The 22780-nt window shown below is 32.6% G+C and overlaps 2 protein-coding genes across 2 annotated transcripts in view; one reads left to right on the forward strand and one right to left on the reverse strand.

The window, feature by feature from the left end:
* Positions 1–9932, reverse strand: part of LOC123691317 (probable chitinase 10) — a 29073-nt gene extending 19141 nt beyond the window's left edge. Inside the window, exons 1-15 of the mRNA XM_045635648.1 lie at positions 9876–9932; positions 5945–6087; positions 5418–5520; positions 5246–5322; positions 5095–5144; positions 4773–4979; positions 3898–4098; positions 3635–3743; positions 2967–3147; positions 1979–2164; positions 1563–1682; positions 1244–1367; positions 539–716; positions 245–344; positions 89–158 (exon numbers count right to left, since the gene is read on the reverse strand). Of these exons, the coding sequence (XP_045491604.1) occupies positions 89–158; positions 245–344; positions 539–716; positions 1244–1367; positions 1563–1682; positions 1979–2164; positions 2967–3147; positions 3635–3743; positions 3898–4098; positions 4773–4979; positions 5095–5144; positions 5246–5322; positions 5418–5520; positions 5945–6087; positions 9876–9899 (1873 nt within the window). The 5' untranslated portion in view covers positions 9900–9932. The remainder of the gene's footprint in view (positions 1–88; positions 159–244; positions 345–538; positions 717–1243; positions 1368–1562; positions 1683–1978; positions 2165–2966; positions 3148–3634; positions 3744–3897; positions 4099–4772; positions 4980–5094; positions 5145–5245; positions 5323–5417; positions 5521–5944; positions 6088–9875) is intronic.
* A 3798-nt stretch (positions 9933–13730) lies between these two features.
* On the forward strand, positions 13731–22498 carry LOC123691111 (allantoinase-like). The gene is made up of 10 exons (XM_045635349.1): positions 13731–13934; positions 15307–15458; positions 16722–16836; positions 17455–17601; positions 18416–18470; positions 18861–18954; positions 21138–21351; positions 21445–21574; positions 21869–22074; positions 22340–22498. Exons 1-10 carry the CDS (start codon positions 13773–13775, stop codon positions 22472–22474), a joined length of 1410 nt encoding a protein of 469 aa, XP_045491305.1. The 5' UTR covers positions 13731–13772; the 3' UTR covers positions 22475–22498.
* The last annotated feature ends 282 nt before the right edge of the window (positions 22499–22780 follow it).

Genomic DNA, 22780 nt, shown 5'->3' on the forward strand with positions numbered 1-22780 from the left:
TTGAATGAAGAGTATAAGCAGAGACATATTTACAGAGAGTAATAATGTAATAAAAAGCACATAAGATAATGTTTACAGCTTTATTTACCTTTCTTACTTTCCGCTACAGCAGTATAAGAATTTTGCATTGGCGATGCTTTTTCTGGAGAATTGTTCCACTAAAATAGAATAACAAAATTATTTTGCAATGTACATAAGAATTTTAAATAATATTTTGGCAACTAATAAAGAATTTATCACGTACTTCGAAATCATTTTCGTATGCGACTGGTAAAAATCTTGCTGCATCTTCGACACTTATTCTGAGGGTTTGGCCTGGAATACATTTGGCGACATCTTGATGTCTGGAGAAAGATAATTAAGCGAATGATTTTTTTGCATTATAGTTATATGATAGTGAAAAAGCAGCATGGAGCAGAATTAATTTTGTTTTCTTCATTATTTACCTACGGTATAAGTGGTACAGAAGTTAAAATGGACACAGGATTCTTGGATTTCACAACAAAATATTTTTTTTTAAATAAAAGTATTTACTTACCCACAGAACCCAGTAGAAGGATCATAAAGTCGATCATCTTCACAGACCATGCGGTAACTGATACCGCCGGTACAGAAGTGGAAGTGAGCACAAGATTCTTCGTCTGATGCTAAGTATGGGGTGTTAGAATCGCAAGAACCGATCTTGAGGGAAGACTGGTCTGTGAGAGTTGCTTCACCTGGAGGAATAATTTAAATTAGTTAGGACATAGTTTCTTGTGTATAAATGACATTTAAAAATGATACCGGTGTCGTTACTAAATTTCATTATGAATATTATACTTATAATAATTTATATGAATGAAGGATATTAGGTTTTTTTCTATAGCCATGGACCCAATAAATATCTAGATTATATTCGTCCATGCTATAGCGTACAAAATCTGATATGTATAATTATTTTGTTTGTAAGTAGCAAAATTTTGTTAAAAATGAGGGTAGAATACGTAGGTATCCATACTAATATTATAAATGCGAAAGTAACTCTGTCTATCTGTTACTCAATCACGCCTAAACTACTGAACCAATTTGCATGAAATTTGGTATGGAGATATTCTGATACCCGAGAAAGGACATAGGCTAAAGGATAAAGGCTTTTATTGCGAAATATGTACCACGGGCGAAGCCGGAGCGGACTAGTATATTATAAAATGGACCTTATTCAAAAGAGAAATACATTAAAATATGATAGATATTCGTAATTTACCATTAAGACTAATAGAGATAGCGCTTAACAATGGGAAAGGTGAGCCGCAAAGTCCTCGGAAGTCGTCCATGTCGATAGCCCATGCTGCTGCACCGGCTAAACCAGCCGTTGTTATGAATTTCATCTGTAGGAAATAAGATAAGGAATGAATATTTTTTTTTTAACTGAAGTGAAGTTATAGACATTTCATTAAGAAAAAAATGATGAGAAAGTAAACTGATCTGAATTTGATCTACAGCGATTTAAAAAATCTTTGATCTTAGATAACAAAAAATATTATCATGTACATATTAAAAATGCTGATAAATTAAAATGTTACCTTTTCCAAAATGGTATTGGGCGTGTCATAACTGATCCATTGATTGTCAAATACAGCGAAGGCGTTGCCGGCGTCGTCAACACCGCTGACGCCCTTCCCTTCTCGTTCCATCATGCATATCTACATTAAAAAAAATATCATTATCATGATTGTTAACACGATCTGTGTTATGTTTATGAATAAAATAACATTACTTAGATTGTTTTTTAACTTTTTGCTTTAGAGATGTTAATTTAAAAATAAAAGTTATTATTCTAATCATCTAAACATGTAGGTATATTATGTACGTAGTACGTATCTACTCACATTGACCTTATGAATTCTAATCAGTTACAAATTGTCAAATACAGATTTTTGAGCTATTTAAAAAACTGAGCACTAATTTTTTTACAACTCATTACAAGTTTCTACCGTACCTCAAAATACGCCATCATTCCCTTAGTCTGCGTGTACACTCCTTCATCTCCCCAACCGCTAACAGCCGCGCCAGGCGCTGGTAGCGTGGCCGCAGCGAGCGTGTACGAGCGCCCGAATAGTGGAACTCCCAGTACTAGCTTGTCCGCTGCCATACCATGTCGGAGGATGTATTTCACCATGAACTCCTGGAATGTTGGAAGTTTTGTATGTTTTGTTAAGGTAAAGAGGATTTTTGTATTTAAGTAGGAAAGAACAAATTTGATGATGACGTTGTTTTCCAGTAATAATAATCAGCATAAAATAATATAAGCCTGCACTATTACTGCACGAATTACAAATACATCTACTTTTATCCATACTTCTTGACCACAGCACAGCATATTATCAGGTTCACGTACACTAAAATAAACCAAGTTCAACACTTCAGTCCTTCCATAATCATTCAGCATTACTTCAATGCACCTTGACTGCAACTTATACATCAGCTCAACATATCCTGCCTGCAGGATCGATTAGTCGGTGGCCCCGCTCACTGCGCTCAAGTCGTAGCCGTCTTCGATTGATATCTGTTCTTACGTAGTTGTTACTACATTAGCCACTAACCACATTATCATATCGCTGGTCCCTGGCCGTCGCGCCCGGATCGCAGTGTAGCGCGTTGCAGTCGATGCAGGATCGTGTGATCGATGGCCCCGCTCACTGCGCCCAAGTCGTAGCCGTCTTCGATTGTTACCTGTACTTACCTAGTTGTTACCACATTAGCCACTAACCACATTATCATATCGCTGGTCCCTGGCCGCCGCGCCGGGGTCGCGGTGCAGCGCGCTGTGCTGCAGCGCGCGCGGCGGCGGGTCGTCCCGCTTGCCGTGCGTCATGTCCCACGCTTGTAGGATCGTGTAGTCGGTCGCCCCGCTCACTGCGCTTAAGTCGTAGCCGTCTTCGATTGTTACCTGTACTTACCTAGTTGTTACCACATTAGCCACTAACCACATTATCATATCGCTGGTCCCTGGCCGCCGCGCCGGGGTCGCGGTGCAGCGCGCTGTGCTGCAGCGCGCGCGGCGGCGGGTCGTCCCGCTTGCCGTGCGTCATGTCCCACGCTTGTAGGATCGTGTAGTCGGTCGCCCCGCTCACTGCGCTTAAGTCGTAGCCGTCTTCGATTTGGTACCTGGGAAGAAGTTAGATGTTTTCGTATGTAGTGGTTAAGTTATCAATTGTTTTGGTCGTAAAGTTGAGGATTCAAAACGGGATGAATGAGCAATGGACGAGCATCAATTATCTGCACCTTAAATCGATTAAAGAAAATATGTAGGAATAGTCAAACAACCACGTCTTCTTAGGATAAAGATATCAGCTTATATCTCCAACGTCGCATTTAGCCAACGTGATACTTAGTTTTTTATTACGGCTGAGAGTCTCAAACAAGAGACTTGTCCGCCTCGACTGTGTGAATAGAATTTCTTGTTATTTCAGTTTACCTAAATATCATTATTTCTGTTAGATAAACATGAATCATTTAAAACATATTGTGAGGTGGTAGTTACATAGTTTTAACAATTAAATATTTACTACCTACTACTAATACCTTTCAAACTCTATTACAAAATAAAGGAAATGAAAAGCAATAATAAGGAAAATATGGACAAAGAAAATACCTAAATGGTGGCAGCACCGTTGACAATAGGAAGCCATAAGATGAGAACTTCTCGCGAAGTTCGTACAATAACGTTGTTAATAATTCTTTTTCCTTGTCGTCTTTGTCACCTGAAATGATATTATTCTTTAAGTAATTAATTGCAAATGAACAAGAAAATTGTTATTATTTATCGGCATATAAACATCCCAATAATCATTTATAAGATTGAAAAAGGGTTAAATGCATTCTAATTTACGACTAAAAAGTTGTTAATGTTTTTACCTGCGTAAACCCAATGAAGGTCGAGCCCATCGAAGTCGTGTTCTCGCAAAAAGTTGACTGCACTATCAATGAACGAGTTTCGTCGGTATGGCTCTTGTACCATTTCGCTAAATAGCCGCTCCGTACCGTCTCCTCCAACGCTGATAAGAACCCTGAGACCGGGGATTCGTCGTTTCAAACCTGTAGCTATTCTGTAACCACCTGGTACACAAAAATAATAAGGTTACAAAGGTAGATCTTACATATTTAAACAAAACATCATCGTTTGATAATTTCTTATTTGACGATAGTTTCTAATCTCGACGAATTTTTATCGTGAAATCATACAGGCAAATTATTGTTGATTTTTACTTTTACGTAGGTTGAATCAAAAATTTGGTTGAAATCATTAGTTACACGATTAGAGGTTATTCGTTGCCTGCCTTACAAATATTTTAATCTTTGGACGAAGGTGCATCGTGCTAAAGGATTGCTAATTGATTAGCGAAAACTGGTATGAATATTGTTTACAGAGGACTTGGATAAAAATATAAGTAAACGTGGTCCTGGAAAATACACACGATGAATGTTTTTTTTTAAATTTTTATATTACCTACTGACCTGAACTCTTGCATTGCTTTCACTATACGTATACATTGACACGTACTAGGTCATAACTCAACATTAGCATGAAAGGGCAGCAATATAATATTCAAATCACAAATACGTAAAATAATGAAGAGACTATCATAGCATACTTATTGGCTATGCCAGACTGTCTGAAAGTCAAACATTCAATGGGATGTGGACATAAACATATTTTTATGTCCATAAAAATCCATTGGAATTTCTGTATTTCACTAGGAAAACTTTAGAAGATGGCATCATTATCTCACCTTTTATTACATCGTAATCTTCATTAGCCGATATAACGTTATAAGTATGCGGGTGTAAGACGGCAAAGGCGTAGTGCAGATTTGTACATGATTTAGGCACGAGGCCCGCTGTAAAAGCTAAGGGTGGAGCTCTATACGCCGCCCATGATTCCAAATAACACACTACCAAACGACGAGCGTCAGGACCATTCACAGTCTGTTGCATTTCTGAAAAAAGTAATTTAATCTGTATTTAAAAATAATTTGTAATGATTTTCGTTCATGTATTGTGCAAATCAATAATAATGTATTGAAACTAAGAAGGGAATTATTATATAAATACCTTGGAGATTTGCATTTCCCAAGTGCAGTCTCTCATCTGTACGCGAACTACTGAAATTTGGACATAATTATTATATATTCGCATATTATAATAAATATAATTATATTGAAGATAGATACTACAAGAACTCTCATGACTCTATATCACTTACTTATTTAAATGACTTGCAGCGCCGTAGTATTTTTGGAGATTTTCTACATCTTTAAAGACATTCACGTTCTTTGCGTCCTATAAAAATAAACAATCGTTTTATTTTTAAAAATAATAATTAACTATAGGTACCTAAATTAGTAGTAGATAATAGAGAAATTATAATGATATACCTCGACGTATTTGTGCAAGGACTCCCGGTCTAGAACAGGAATAGGTCTTTTTTCAACGGCATCTCGCAATGGTAAACGACCTTCGCTTTCGTCCTGAAGATTTCTGTTAAAAAAAAAGATAAAATATGTTTTTCAAGAAATTAGTTCAATAACAGTAAATTTAACGTTAAGTAATCTTTGCAGATTTTACATCATTGAAAACTTTTAAATACCTACCTATATGTACCTACAATTTAAATACCGAAAAAAATTTTGGCGCCCTTTTTTGACACATGAAGTGCGAAGTCCGTAGATACTTCGTGTGAAGAAAAAAAAAACTTAAATAAAATAAAGAAGAGAAAAAAAACTTTAAAAATTGAAATAGGTTTTGATAGAGTTTTTATGTGAGTAGTAGTGGGGTAGAATATCTAATTAAAAGTGTTTGAAAAATTTCATAGAAATATTATTTTAAAGTAAAGTAACTAAGTACTTAAGATTAAAAATTAGCAATGAAACGATCATTGCTAATTTTTATTATGTTGTTTTACCTTAGGGGTATACTTTCAACAGATGCTCTAATAGGAGGTGCAATTGGTTCATGTTGCGGAACGGTTTCAACAGCTTTTCTATCGAAGGCTCCTTCATCTTGATAACGTGGAGAGGCAGTCGCACTCACACACAGGGCAATACACTACAAAGGGGGGAAAAAGAAAAAGACTTCAAATTATTCAGAACAGAACATAAATATTCTGAATCGAATAACTTTAAACATTTTAAGTATTAAATCTTAGACAATTTATAAGCCATAATGTTTCGGATAAATTGGCAGTTTATCAAACAAAGGCTAGGCGGCTGTTGACCTGACAAAAAATGAATTCATTACTCAATAACAATGTGATGTATCAATTGTTGTCGATTACTCAGAGAGATGATGTTTTTTTTTAAACTTTATTAGATCTTCAAAAGTTCCGTTACATAGATGTTAGCAAAAAGCATTGAAGGATAATTGACGTTTTTGATGTCTCCTGCGGGTCTTAAAAAAGCCATCATCTATTGTTGGCGCCATAATGATTAATTCTATGAAAATACTAAAAAAAGCGTGGGTGAATCCGGTCAGTGACCCATAGATCATGTATCGCACTATAACTTTGCGTAATTTACATAACTTGACAGACTTAAGACCAGGATCAACACTTGAGGCTTGTTCACCGAAATGTATTTTTATTTTCACTCTTTTGGAAAAGGCAATGACCTGTTTTATTTCTGAATAAATAATGCAAGAAAAGAATAATATTGAGGAAAGTTTCAACTAATCAGTTTGAGTGATAATCTAAGTCGTATTTTGATCTTTTTAAATGATGTAGGTGATTTCTTTTATTGCTGTTGTATATACATAATTATGATGATTGATTACTCGATCAATAAACGCGCTTTCTTCAAAAAGGCAGAAAGACAATCATAGGCTTTGATATAATCCGTATTATGAATCTCAACCAGTACCTACAATAAGTAAACAATAATAATGAAATTTAATCAAGAATGAAAGGTATTCAATGTTTCAGTTAGTCAAAAATATCTATGTACCTACAGACTTATTGATAAGATATAGGTAATATGTGATATTTAAATAATAGTCCTCTATGAAAATAAATTCCTAATTCATTCATTTTCTACTACATTATATACCTATTACATTTTGTAATTTGTATCTTAATAAAATAATTCGTCATTATGACAAATTAAGCCGTTCACCTACGTATTTTATCCTGATGCCTAATTGTTTGCGATTTGGTAAAACATTTAGAACCGTTTGATTTTGTTCAATATGCGAAAATAAAAGCCATATTAATAAAAAAAAATGAATAATAATAAACTATAGTATCTAGACTTATTAATGAACATGAGACACAGATAAACTAAATATTTTGGCACAATAACGATGTATTTTGTATTCATCAGTAAACAGAATTTGTGTCCAGTTTGGAATTTAAATAAAGTTCTACAACCTTTAGCGAGCAAACGAGTTTCGTTGATAATAAATAAAGTTATATCATTAGATTGGAAACACGTTACATTTTTCATCTAAACATGAAATTGATCTAATAAATTGCCGTAAAATTAATAGCAGGTACATTGACTCTTGTTTAGGAAAATAACACAATTTGCATACAGGCATCATTGGCAGGTAGCAGCAGAGGTCATCGTCATCGGCTCACGACCATTACAAGGAACCTATTTTCGAGACCCGAGTGACATTTCGCCAGCGATTAGGACACGGATTTTTTATTACACCCATTTAAAAACCCTCGCAGGAATCAGTTAATATTTTAGAACCAGAATCGTTTTTTATTTTAATGATCCGATTTTTACGATACTTTAAATGTTTAATGTGATTTTTGTGTATTTTTCTTTAAAAGTTAGGTATAACTGGCTATAACAACATACAGTCATTATCAAAATCGCACAAACGAATTATTCAGAAGTTATTCTTATTTCTGAACAATTCGTAAATTGACTCTAGTAGTGTTCACTATTTTTGCAAATTATTAATCTATATATATATATACAATATTATTAAGCTGAAGATATGTTTTGGTATGAACGCGCTTATCTCAGGAATTACTGGACCAATTTAAAGAGCGCTTTCAAACAAACAAACTGTTTAGCATTATATTATAAGTAAAGACTTACCTTTTTTAACCGACTTCAAAAAAAAGGAGGAGGTTATCAATTCGGCCGGTATATTTTTTTTTATGTATGTACACCGATTACTCAGAAGTTTCTGAACCGATTTACGTGATTCTTTTTTTGTTCGATGCGGGATGGTGTCGAATTGGTCCCATAAAAATTTTATTCGGATAGGACCAGTAGTTTTTATTTTATGAGCATTTTTGTCTGTAGGTATTTGTAAATTTTGCAAGTGCAAGTTTGAAGTCGGTTGTTTTTAACGCAGTTATCACTTGTTCTTATGCTGTTTCGCTTAGATATTTATTTTCATTTTATTTTATCCCAGGGGGTTTTACCGACAACCCAAGTATTCTTATATTATGCATAAAAAACAATACATTCTAATTATAATTATTAGCAGGATGATATGCAAAGATGTTGTTGTTATAAGATTGTGTGCTGAATACTCAGATAACGACTATAAATCGACTACTTTACATTTTATAACTTTGTAGAGAATTGATTGAATTGAATGAATAGAGTGAATTGATTGATCAAAAATACTATCAACTTATACTTATAAGTACATATTAGGAAGAGAAAACCATAAAATTGTCAGTGAATTTAATACTATTGTATCGTTGCTGTAATTATAGGTGCTCAGACATCACATCAATAATCGTCTGTAAAGACGCACAACCCAACAGCAATTAACTATTTACTGTATCGTATTAAAAATTCCCATGAAAAGGTTCTACTTATTCGTAATTATTAAATATTTCCATTTATAGATATTTTCTTATCGTTTAAGTATTTATTTAATGTTAATAATACGTTTTTATGTAGGTTTGGTGACCATCGGACCTACATTGCACTATTAATGTGTGGACTTACCTACTCTAATAAATAAATTTCTAAATTTGGGATCTAAATTTGGGATAAACTCAGTATGATAAATTATATACAGATTTTAGTAATATATACTAGTTAATACCAATTACATAAATACATAATAGTTAATCCCAATTTCCAATAGAATATGTATTCTGGGAAAGTAAAATTTCGTGGAGTACAATATGTTTTTTTTTAATAAAATAATTCAACAGCTCTACATCAGCTCTGATTAGGTATATCAATGCTAATATTTGGTTATTCAATATTTGATCTGGTTTCAATATTTTATATGTAGAGCAAAAAGTAACATAAATTTAATTGATGTTTAATTAACAAAATATAATATGTAATGACAAAACTGCTCTAGATTTGCGGTGAACAGAAAGAGCATCATAAGGTATTTAATTGTATCATCTATCATGACCTTAATGGCTATTCACGCCGGTGAAAAATATGTCACACTAGCGGTCCGCCCCGGCTTCGCCCGTGGTACATGTTTACGTTTTCTCTACATAAGAACCATCCTCGTACTTCAAGGAATATAATAAAAAAAGAATTATCGAAATCGGTTCAGCCGTTCTCGAGTTATGGAATTACAACGAAAAGTGGCATTGATTTTTATATATTAGATTAGGTTTTGAGATCTGTATATGAAAACAATAAATTATTTTTAATTATTGCTTTTATACACGATTATAAAAGTCATTTAATGGGCAATGTGCAATTAATAAATTGGTATTTTCTTGCGTTTTTATTGTGCGTTTTAAACATAATTTGTTAAGACAATAATAATAAGGATATATTATGTACTTTTAAATTGTTTACATAAAAAAAAATATTGCGTACCTATCTTTTTGACCAAGGAAAAATTAATTTATTAATTATAGAAAATATAAATATGTAATTGAAATAACTTACCACTGATAATATTCTTAACCCCATAACGGGGATGTTTTTATTTACAACTCCGATTATTATTCTGAAAGTAAAAAAAGCATTTCTATATTCATGTAAAAATAAGAGATGAATTTTTTAACATTTCAATAATAGAGCTAAAACGTACCTGCTACAGATTTACTTAACAACGATAAGATTGGCAAGGGTTGTCTTCACTCAGTATCCAGTATAGTTAGCTACGCCTGCGCCGGCGTCGCGGGTGCCGTGCGACTGAGCTGACAACGCACGAGTGTCCTAGTGTTAATACCTCGGTGTCATCGAGCTTCACATCTCGCACCTACGCATATGTGTATTATGTATTAACGAATTTTGGGACTCATCTGCCTCACAAAAAATAAAGACTTTCTGGAAGGACAAAGCTGTGCCATACCTACCTAAACATTTTAACGAATGCAATGTTATGATTTAGCTTGTTGTTGCTAATTCATCGCTTACTTTTTTTGGGATATGAAAATGTCACGAACAAAGGTGTACTGGCATTTATTAAGTATCATGTTAGTTCCGCAAATGTTTCATCCATTATTCATATAATTACTGCCAGATATGATATATCCTCTATTCTTATAATCCAAAATAAAATTGAAAAGTAATCAGAGAACTAAACACCCCAAAAAGTCAAATACTTACCTTTTAATTGGGTGATAGTATAAAATATAAATTATTTATAAATAAATTTAATACTAGCCTGACATTTGCAGTTTTATAGAGTCTTAAATCATTCTTATATGTTAAACCTATTAGTTTTGGGACAAATACAATATTATTAAAAGCGTCATTAAGATTGATTCATAACGATTTATTGTCCTCATAATCATTATTACGCTTTTAAGCAGTAAACTTTTATAACAACAGTATAACTCAATACTGCTAACCCAAAATTAATTTGTTTGACAACGAATTAAGTAATAACTATTTAAATTTACACAAACAAAACATAATTCTGGAAATTAATTATTTTGTTTTCATTTGTAATTAATTAACACTTTCATATTGTGTAGGTAGTTTATAGTAGGTTCACTTACTCTAGCAGTCTAGCTTAATCTATACATATAATAAATCTGTAGAAGGGTCAATTCTGTACATTGAAAATATTGAAAAAATAAATACCAGGGGGTGTTACTGGATCGATACCAAACCCAAATATGTGATTAAAAAAATTTTTGTCTGTCTGTCTGTCTGTCTGTCTGTCTGTCTGTATGTGAAGGCATCACGTGAAAACTAACGGTTCGATTTCGATGAAACTTGGTATAATTATACCTTACTATCCTGGGCGTAAAATAGGATACTTTTTATTCAGGAAAAATAGGTAGAAAAAAATTAATTTTAATTTTTCAGTTTTATCCATAGACGTTGTTCTGTAGAACCGCGAACACACGTTGCGTATTATATTAGGCCTAGCCGTATTTGGGTCCAATAGATATTTATAAGATGTCATTGTCAGAGTTGGTACTCAAAATGGAGAAATAAACCATCCACGCGAAGACCGACATCCGCGCGGACGGAGTCGCGGGCGAAAGCTAGTAATAAATATATTTATGACAGGTAATTGTTGGTTTATTTATAATATTATTTATTTCGATCAATATAAAAATATTAATACCTATGTTGTACTATACCTGTTAAGATATATTTAAATTTAAAAATGTTAGATGTATATTATGTGTAATCTTGTTTATAACATACTGAAGATTCTTAATAACATAGCACTCATGGAAATTTGTTAATTAGTACTTACGTTAAACGAAGCATTTGTGGAGCACTATATACACTAAATATCATTTTCGAACACATTAAAAAATAAATATATATTTAAAGACAACTATAAATAAACAATTTATTATTAATAAATTACGACGTACATGTCAAGTAGGTAGAACTGTGATAATGTAGCTGCGAGGTTTCTTTTTCATGTGGGAATACGTGGTTCCGCGATGAGCAGACGGTAAAGCGCCACAATTACTATGCAAGCTGCGTATCTTCCTTTCTTCCCGCCAATGTCACTCGCATTGTTTGCCGGCATGCAGTCACCGTAGTCGTATCGACTAACAGTAAACCTACTAAGTGGACCCTGAAATTGGCATTGCCCTTGTTACGCTCATTGATTTAATACACGACCTAGTCTCCTCGAGGAAGTTTTCTGTTTAGGACGTACGTTCATAGTAAATTTTGTAGTCTAGCGTTTTACAGCTTCTTTAGGAGCAGACAGGCAACTTCATTGATGAGTTGCAGGATAAGGAGGGATGAGTTGCAGGATAAGGATGAGGGCATTGATGAGGGTCGTTCCGCCGTATCTACTAAATTCCGTTAAATTATCAGTTCGTCACAAATGGCATAATTTTGTTTTTTCAGAGATGACCACGGGAAAGATAATTCACTGGTCAAGAAAGAATAACACATAATATTTCTAAAATATTTATTATTGTCAAAAAGACCCGGCATAGAAAATGCTTCGCATCATATTACTATAGATTTAATCTATACGGTCTACTTAGTCGCTATTTACAAAAAAATTAAAAATATGATAGGATGAAATGGGTTTAATTCGCGGAATTTAAAATGACGTTATATATTTTTGTTTTGAATATATATTAGTTATAATATGTATAAAAAAATACAGAAAGCAAAGTTGAAAGCATCAACTATTTTAACAAGCGTGTATATTTGATGGTTTTGATGAATATTATGCGTTGATTTATGAAATATATCGCTAGAAATTTTGGATGGAACTTGGATCGTTTCATTGTAAATATCTTGAAGGTACCTATTGTATGAAAATATACAGCTTTGATAATAATAGCATTCATATATTGTATTTAATCAATCACTTGTTACGTGTTAATTTCACATTATGAGATTTACCCCTTCATTCGTTATTAGATACCCCGATGCATCACATTAGGTATTGATTTCTTGGGATTGTCAGAATTACATGCGAATTTCATGGTAGCACTTTAAGGCGAGCTTTAAACTAATTGAGTTCTTGTTATTAAAATAAACCAGATATACTTAACTAATTATTATGTTAAAGTCGATTCAAATACGTAGATACATTGTTATTAACAACATAGCATTTTATAACATGTAAGAATTATAAAGTAAACTTATGTTAAAAAATTATGCCTCTGCCTTTACCTTACCTTTTAATAACTAATTATTCAAGCAGATAAATTACGGAATAATGGGAATTATTTTTTTGTTTATATCAGTATAGTATACTTATAGACGTTTTATTTTTGTTTTAAATGCCATCATATGATTTCATACGATATTGAAGTTATGAAGAGCAGAAAGTTTATTGAACTGTGAAAAACGTCGAAGAATTTCCTGCCCTTTTGTTTATATTTTAAAATGAACCGGTCTGATATGTGTTTACTTAAAACTAGGTGAGCCGAGTATCTTGGATATTTGCAATACTAAGGGTATTGCTACGGGAGCATTCCTCATCGAGTCAAGTTCAAGGTGAATCATTGGCATTTATTAGGCGATTCGTCAACTTTGCTGCAAGGTAGAGATAGGTCTATTTCTTTATGAAACATTAATTTTCATCAAATAAACAGAACAGGTTATGAAAAAAATAAGCCGTTAGTTATGTTTCGGTATCAAAATATGTACAGCTGATTTGAACATCTCTAGAGAATTAAACAGCACCAAATATCTAGACAATAGACGTAGACAATATTGTATTTTTTGTGATGCTATTGACTAAAGATAGAGGCCGATTCATTAACATTGAAGTTCTAATTAGTAGAATATAAATATTGTATAATAGTAGAGTACGCGTCAGCGTACTGTTATCAGTTATTTGTAGCAGTTGAACCGAGGGTTTCAGGTCGTCACGTTGTGCATCGATTTTATAAAATGTCAGCTAAAATCAAACAATTGTTTATTAGTAAAAATGTTGTGACAGAGACAAAAATTTTCGATGGTGGTGTATTGGTTGACGAGAATGGAGTTATCGAAAAAATAGTAAGCCGAAATGAAGCCCTCAGAATAATAAAGGAGAGTCGTCAAAGTGTTGAAGTAAGAATATTTTATGCTTATTTTTATTACATACGATGTGATTATTTGTCTCTGGCTGCTATCTATAAACGAAGATGAATTTTTAAGGCCAAGATACTTGTTGATAAGGTCAAATCAATTTTTGAACGTATAAATAACTCTCCATTTTTATCTTCATTATTTTATTTTAATATTACGTAGATATTATCTATGCAATTATCTTTCAAGACATGCCATCTTTTCATGTAGGCAAGAAGCTTACATTATGTAGGAAACTATTTTTTCAGAAATATAATTTTTTTCAATTAATTTTTACAACCTCATGCAATGTTATTCCATTGAATTTATTTTGAAATAGTGAGTTTATTTTTAATTAATGATATCTGTATAGCATTAAAATTCTTCTAAAGCATAGTGTGAAGGTAAGATAGAGTAAAAACTAATACACTAATATCAGCTTCGAAGTATACCAAGTCGTAGTAGTGTGAACCAATAGAGAACATCCTTAATATTTGATGTGTATTTTTCATTTCATGCGGAGTTTTGAAAATGTATGAAACATTTTTAAAAATAAACTTCACGTTTACCCAAGGGCCTTAAAAAAGGAAAAAGCGTACAAGACCTTCCAATCGAACCAGTTTCAAAATATTATATGAGGTGACGTTTACATAAGGTTTAGGTATATAAATTGTAAACATCGTGCGGACCCCATCCGGTCCATGGACGGTAGAATCGCCAAAATGCACCAATGCAAATATTATGCACCATACATCGGTATATTTCATCGAAATATAATATTCTCTGCAACTATATTAGGTATCCTTATGTCCTTCTATATCTAATCCTCACTTAATACCAGCATAGATAATAGCATCTTAATACATATCTATAATATAATATTGTCCATGACCTTATAAGTATTGTTTAGACTTTAGGCCATAAAAGTCTTGTCTTTTCGTAATGCTAACAAAATATATTTTAAATTACCTAAATGTTAACGTAACAAATCGTATATTAATCAAAATATTGCAATAAAATGCAGCAAAGATATTAAACAAGTGACCTGTGAGATTAATAAAATTTATAGCTCAGAGCTCTTAATTTCTTCGATCATCATATATTTTAAGTATATTTTAATGGACTTGCTCCTTTAATATTAGTTGGATTTAGTAAATAATAGTACCTACTAATTGAACGAGGCGGAACTTAACTAGATCACTATTTTATTTGTTACGAAAGGCAACAAATTCTTAAACCGATAAAAAAAATTGATAGGAGTGCCATGGGATTTCGTAAAAAAAAATATTCGCAGCTCTAATTTCAGAAAACTTTTGAGATTTGATCTATGTAGCTCCTCTCTGATAGCATATAATGGATAATGTTATCTTCGCAGGTAATAGATGGTGGTGAGTTAGCGATAATGGCAGGCGTGGTGGACTCCCACGTGCATGTCAATGAGCCTGGACGAACAGCCTGGGAAGGATTTCGCACCGCTACCAATGCTGCCGCCGCGGGAGGCATTACCACGATAGTTGATATGCCTTTGTAAATATAAAGTTTCTAATTTATAATTTTGTTAATGTTCATGAAATAATAAATACATAAATTATTGCATCCGAACGCTTCCTAAATTTCTTCCTAATTATTCTAATCATTATAGGCAGGTGTTTTTATTAACACTAATTGCAGTTTTGATTTGCACGTAGGGATACCTATTTGGATTCTCAACATCATTTCCTTAGAAGTTTATAATTTGCCAGACTAATAGAATTTAAATGTCTTTATTACTCATAAAAGTCAAGTTAGAACAAAACACCATCTGAATGTATTCCGCTTGTTTTTGTTTTTTAAAATACATTTATAATATGTTTGTTGTATTAATAGGTGTTGTAAAAGTGGGTTTATTGATCCGGTCAAGAGTGTCTGATTTAGGAATTAATAGTTATTATCTTCAATATATAAATCAATGACCTATTATACTAGTAGACGCGGCATACGCCAACATCATTGCACTAAAAACAGCGTAATTAATACATACCTACTTACTAACGCATTATCACCAATAAGTACAGTTGTTCTCTCTTTCACTCTCACGCACGAGACATAATACTGTCTCACTCATGTACTTCGTAATAACAACTGCCGATTAATATATAAAAAGAACGTCCAGCCACGACGCTGAATGGTGCGTGACTAAGTGAAACTCGGGCACTTAGCTGAGTTTTTTCTTGCCAAAATAGAGAGCGGGTAACGTATCTAGCTTTTTTATATATCATAGATATAAATTAGTAATTTATATAGCCTTTAATAAACCAAAAACCTTAACTAAACTCAGTTCTCTACTATCAGTCTCTACCATTCACGAAAGACGCAATTTTGACAAACGAATCGATTATTTTAATAATTCTATAGTTCTATACGCTTATATCCATTCATTTCTTTTATTTCAACTGTTTACTGCAACCAGAAATAATTACTGTACACACCAGAAAGATAATTATGTAGATCCAAGTGCCAAGTAATAAAGTTGCTAGCCTTTGTAGAGCTGCGACTGGTATTTCGTTATAGCTGTTTGAATAAAATGGATTATTTTTTGCCATTTTGCTATAGGAATATTAGGTTCTATGAATTATCATTTATCAGAGAATAGTAATTATATTTACTAATTTGACGACCCTAATTAACTATAATTGTTATTGTTAATTATGTAAATATACTTGAAAATACTGTATGAATACAGTTTATTGATTTTTAACGAAGATGAAAGGTTTTCTTTCTATCAAAAAAGTATTTGGTTGATTGTTGCAGAAATTCAATTCCACCGACGACGACATTGGAAAATTTGAAGGTTAAAGCGTCGTCTGCCAACGGAAATGTGTATGTTGATGTTGGATTCTGGGGCGGAGTTATAGTTGGAAATCAGGTACGAACAACGATATTAAAATATGACTAACTAGCTTTCCGCCCGCAGCTTCGCCCGCGCAGTCAAAGAAAAACCCGCATAGTTCAGTTTCCCGTAAAACCTTTCCTATGTCCTTTCTCGGGTATCAAAATATCTCTATACCTTGCTTCATGCAAATTGGTTCAGTAGTTAAGGCGTGATAGAGTAACAGACAGACAGAGTTACTTTCGCATATAAAATATTAGTATAGATTAACCTAATTATAAGTTATTTAATTTGCAGTATTATGTAATTTAAAATAAAATGCTTTAAAAATTTCAATGCGCTTTAATAGATTTTCGCTTAATATTTTGTCCGATAAGGTATCTATACATAATTTGAATGTATAAGTAATTTACATAAAATAAACGGTATCTTGCCAACGTTTGCATATCTGATATTGTAATAGTGACCAAACGAGTGGAATTAATTCGTAAGCTTCACATGCTGTCCATAAACAACCACAACAATGATTTATTGCTAACCTTACCTAAATTTTATGATCTAGATGGGACAAGATGGGATTATATTATGACAATAAGAATAAATAAAACATAACGGTATATTTTACATTATTATATTAAACTTTATGTATTTCAGGATTCCCTCCAAGATCTCGTAGACGCCGGTGTAGTTGGTTTCAAATGTTTTCTTTGTCCCAGCGGAGTGGATGAATTTCCTAATGTGGGTGTTGAAGATCTCAAAAAAGCATTCCAGGCGCTTGAAGGAACCGGATCTGTACTAGCTGTATGTGAAATTGTATAAAAAATATAATAGAAGTCAAAGAAAAACTCGCATATGTCCCGAATAGAACTAATCCTATATCCTTTCTAGTTTTCTAGGTCTCAAACTATCTATTTGCCAATCAAATTTCATATATATCGGGCTAGTAGTTTATAGTCGGGATAGCTTAGGAGTGGAGAGAGACGAACCGACAGATAGACATGATATTATAGCATATGAGAAAGAGATTATTATCGACACATAAAATGGCGTGAATTAATGTAATTTAAATGTTTTAATGTCATTAATTAATTACTTACCTACTTAAAATAACAAGGTTAAGATACCGATGAAGGAAAGACGTTATAAAAAGAATGACATACTAGTCGCTTCTTCAATAAAAACAAATCAATCGTAATAGTCGCGAATTCTTAATAACATGCATAAATATATAATACATATAAGGAAATTCAATTACATACTTATTTAGTTTATTAACAAACATCATTTTTTTTAATAATATACTTAGTTACTAAGTAGGGATATAAAAATTTTTTTATAAAAATAAAAGTAAGAAATTAAGACTAAGAAAAGCCCAAAAATACCACCAGCTCTTCTACGTTAATATGCGTTACATCAAAGTATAATCCGTTATGTTATAACAATGTCGTCTTCTGTTTATATTATTATATTTATTAGGCTGATACGTAGAAATCAGCGAAACACTCAACACAGAGATGGTAGTGGTCAAACTCAAAAACTTTTTTTCATGTAAAATATTGTAATCCAACGACATTTACTTACAATAAATAATAAACTTTATTTTACTTACTTTCAGTTTCACGCTGAACTGGAAGACGATACACCGTGCGTGGCTAAAAAGAAAGCACAAGGTAGGTATATCAGGTAGTGCTAACACAAATATTAGGGTATGTACCTAATTCCTAAACAACGAGATAATAATATAATTTTTTCCCTCTTAAAGAAAAATTTCATAAATTATACCTATTAATGAGTAATATTACCAAAATAGCTGAAACGGAAAACGTACATAGGTCTCAGCTTATGTAATGTATTTCTATACCGTTTCTATATAAAGTTAATGATGGCCTAAGTTTCCTATTCCATAATTCAAATAAAAATAAATAATGAAACCCGGTTATGCCGTTGGCATTACTATGAATTATGTGTTTTTTAAGGCCACCTACTCATTTTTTAAATTTGTATATTATACGATGAAGTCAATTCTCTTCTAATAAAAATACTTATTTCCATTATGCAAGATCCGGAGGACTACAATACCTATTTAGAATCAAGACCGCCCAAAATGGAATTAGATGCAATATCACTCATAAATAACTTTGTTAAGACCACTGAGTAAGTATAATAATTTACCTATAAATACCTAAATAAATAAAAATCATTTATTGAACAAGGTTCCTTACATCAAAATATAGACCCCAGACTCCCAATATAGCTTTCGCTGTGTTTCAGGATCAGGAGTCTGTGCCTTCCCGATACAATACATTAGAATAGTAATTAGTTACAAAGAAAATTTTACTTAAAGTTGACACAAGAAAAAAATTAATGAATTATAATATGAAAAAATAAATAAATTATAATACCTAAAAGCTTAGATTACAAAATAAAAGACAGATGGAGCGTTGCCGAACTAAACCGAATAATTTATCGTCATTTTCAATAAAGCTATGTGTGCTGTCATTTCGCCGCTGCACTGTACGTACACGGTGCTTCTGTGTGCGTGTAATGTTGCCAGATATTGAAAAATTTCCCAAATTTTTCCCCGACTACGCAAAAAAGAGGGTTATGTTTTTCGAGTTTATGGATGTATGTATAATATTTCTTTGACACGCCCTGCAGTATAAACCGTTGGACCGATTTTGAGTTGTGAGGTTTCATTGCAATGATCTGAATTATTATGTTAGTGGCAGTAGTGACGTAGGCTATAATTATACATAAATGAGAAGTCAAGTTTTAATTTTTATTTAAATTCTTTTATTACATAAAGTACCTGCCTACTAAAGTTATATATATGGACAAAAAAATTGTATTCAATTTTTTATTAAATAAATTACATAAAAAAAGTTTCAATATTAACTATAATAATTATATTATTTTTTATTTTCCATAATATATGAATACTAATAGCGGTAGTTTTTAGTCGAGAATACAGGACACTTTATTTTCATCATATCCATCATGGAGTTCACATAAATTAAATCGCTGGCGAAAACGACTATAATGTATTATGCTTATTAAAATAATCTATTAATTATCATGAACCTTTAGTGCACTATACAAATAATCACATTCACGATCGAAAAATCCAACAGCATTACCCTGAAGATCCTTTAACCATTTTACCGTTTTACCAATAAAAATGGCAAATTCATTTTCAAAATACTGGCAACATACGTTGAAGTTTTGTATTCCTTCATATCTGTAAAATTATTATTCGTATTAAAGAAATAAATCAGCCAAATAATCTACAGAAAACCTGTGAAACGATGTTTTATCTTTTTTTTTGTTTTCGGGAACAAATTTTACAGCGTTTTATTATCACAAGACGGCATTTTTTTACTAAAATTGCAAACCCTTTTTGACGTATTGCATGACACTATATGCGCTATAGCACTGGTGCAGCGACGTATTTGTTTTTGATTTCGTATTTTCTTTGACAAGGGCGACGGGCGGTTGTCATGCTCCATCTGTACTTTATTTTGTAATCTAAGCCTAAAAGTATCTTCTATACATATAATAAATCTGTAGAAGGGTCAATTCTGTACATTGAAAATATTGAAAAAATAAATAGCAGGGGGTGTTACTGGATCGATACCAAACCCAATTATGTGATTAAAAAAATTTTTGTCTGTCTGTCTGTCTGTCTGTCTGTCTGTCTGTATGTGAAGGCATCACGTGAAAACTAGCGGTTCGATTTCGATGAAACTTGGTATAATTATACCTTATTATCCTGGGCGTAAAATAGGATACTTTTTATCCTGGAAAAATACGTAGAAAAAAAATAATCTTAATTTTTCAGTTTTATCCATAGACGTTGTTCCGTAGAACCGCGAACACACGTTGCGTATTATTATAGGCCTAGCCGTATTTGGGAATTGGGTCCAATAGATATTTATAAGATGTTATTGTCAGAGGTACTCAAAATGGATAAATAAACCATCCACGCGAAGACCGACATCCGCGCGGACGGAGTCGCGGGCGGAAGCTAGTAGATAATATTTTTTGTGTCCATATAAAAATCAATAGGGGCACGACATGGGCACGTTTAATTCTAATTCAGACTCGCAATCCAACTAATGCAATATGACTCTTGTTGCTGATCTCAAAAATATTTTCAATAACCTTTTAGGTCATTTTAATTATAGGTCTTCCTCAAAGTCTTTCAACAAAATAATATATTTTTACAACTTTCCATTAATAACATTTTATGGAAGTGACATGTGATTTAGATAATATTTATTTACTCTTTTAACTTAGCGTTAAAATCGAAACACTGACCATTGTAATGTATATTATAGCGTACGAGTCCACATAGTCCACGTGTCATCTGCAAATGTAGTACCTCTGCTGGTAGAAGCCCGCCAAGCACGTTTGGCTGCCTCTCATCCAGCGTGGCGAGGCGGAGTCACAGCTGAAACGTGCCACCATTACCTATCCCTGAGCGCTGAAGAAATCCCAAAAGGACATAGTGAATATAAATGTGCTCCACCTATTCGGGAGAAGGATAATAAGGTAGACTGTAGCCGTTGAGCTTCAATTTTTTTGTGCGCCTGCTCTTTTTCTTTAAAAACTCAATTAATTAAAATTGCATTAAAAAATGTGTAGGAGAAGCTGTGGGCACACTTATTGAAAGATGATTTAGATATGGTGGTATCAGACCATTCGCCTTGCACACCGGAGCTGAAGTGTAAGAACAATCTTGAAGCTTGGGGTGGAATATCATCAGTGCAATTTGGTACGTTAAACTTCTTACTTATAAATTAACAACAAATAATTGCCTCGGTGTTATTTACTAGAACATAAATAATTTGTTGTTTGAAATATTATAAGAATGTTTGTGTTATAGTGTAATTTGAAAGTTCTTTACATTACATACAGTGCATAGTTCAAGTCAACTATTGTAATGATTGGTAAAATCATAAATTATTGACATACCTACTTATCACGTATCCTGAGGGAGCTTGCAATTAAGTATTTAGTAAAATAACTCATAAACATCATTATTTTAATTAACTCTGAAATTTTATAGGATTATCTCTATTTTGGACTCAAGCGCATTCCCGTGGTTTAGACTTAAAAGCTATAAGCAAATACCTGTGTAGTGGTCCTGCACATCTCTGTGGTCTCGAAAAACAGAAAGGCGCTTTGAAACCGGGCCTCGATGCTGATATAATTTTATTCGACCCAAATGAAACGTTTGTAGTTTCGTCTAATATTATTCGTCATAAAAATAAGGTGAGTAAAAATATTTAAGTAAAATCATAACAGTTATAATTATATCATGAATTTCATCATAAACCGAATAGAATAAACAGAATGTATAAAATTTATTTTACTTATTATATCTGTAGGTAGTTTGAACACCAAACGTTGTTGTTTTTGCCAATCAGTCGTGAAATATTACAATCAAAACTACCTAGGTATTTTTTATTAAGTCATCGTAATTCTTAATTTACCTTTTACTATGTGACCTTGCTAATTTTATGAAAAATTGTTTAAGCTAACGCCATATATTGGGAAGGAATTGAGAGGAGTTGTGAAGAAAACTTACCTTCGAGGAAAATTAATATATTCCGATGGCGATATTATTGGGGAGCCGAAAGGAAGATTGTTATTAAAAAAATTGAAAATATAAGAAATTGATTTGATACCTATGCTATAGGATAGTGTTTTTCATTTAGCGCAATAAATATAGTCAAATCCATTGAAGCCTATGCTAGGTAAATTTTATAGATACCTAGTTATTAGTTTTATTAACCATTTCTCCCCAAGCTATTATTAATTATTATCATTGTTGCCTCAGCCCCCGGAATCACAAACACAATATAAAATCTATTGTGTCGTGGTCTCATTGGGCCGCTCGGTGGTCAATGGGTAAAATAAAATATAATCGTAACCTAAAGCTACACACCCATCAAAGAAATAATAAAAACATACAAAA

This window comes from Colias croceus, chromosome 4 (genome assembly GCF_905220415.1).
Source record: "Colias croceus chromosome 4, ilColCroc2.1".
NCBI lineage: Eukaryota > Metazoa > Arthropoda > Insecta > Lepidoptera > Pieridae > Colias > Colias croceus.

Bases quoted from the DNA above. Each gene is read 5' to 3' on its own strand.
- LOC123691111 (XM_045635349.1), top strand. From the start codon at position 13,773: ATGTCAGCTAAAATCAAACAATTGTTTATTAGTAAAAATGTTGTGACA. The intron at 15,459-16,721 runs GTAAATATAAAG...TGATTGTTGCAG, and splicing joins ACGATAGTTGATATGCCTTT to AAATTCAATTCCACCGACGA. The intron at 17,602-18,415 runs GTATGTGAAATT...ACTTACTTTCAG, and splicing joins GAACCGGATCTGTACTAGCT to TTTCACGCTGAACTGGAAGA.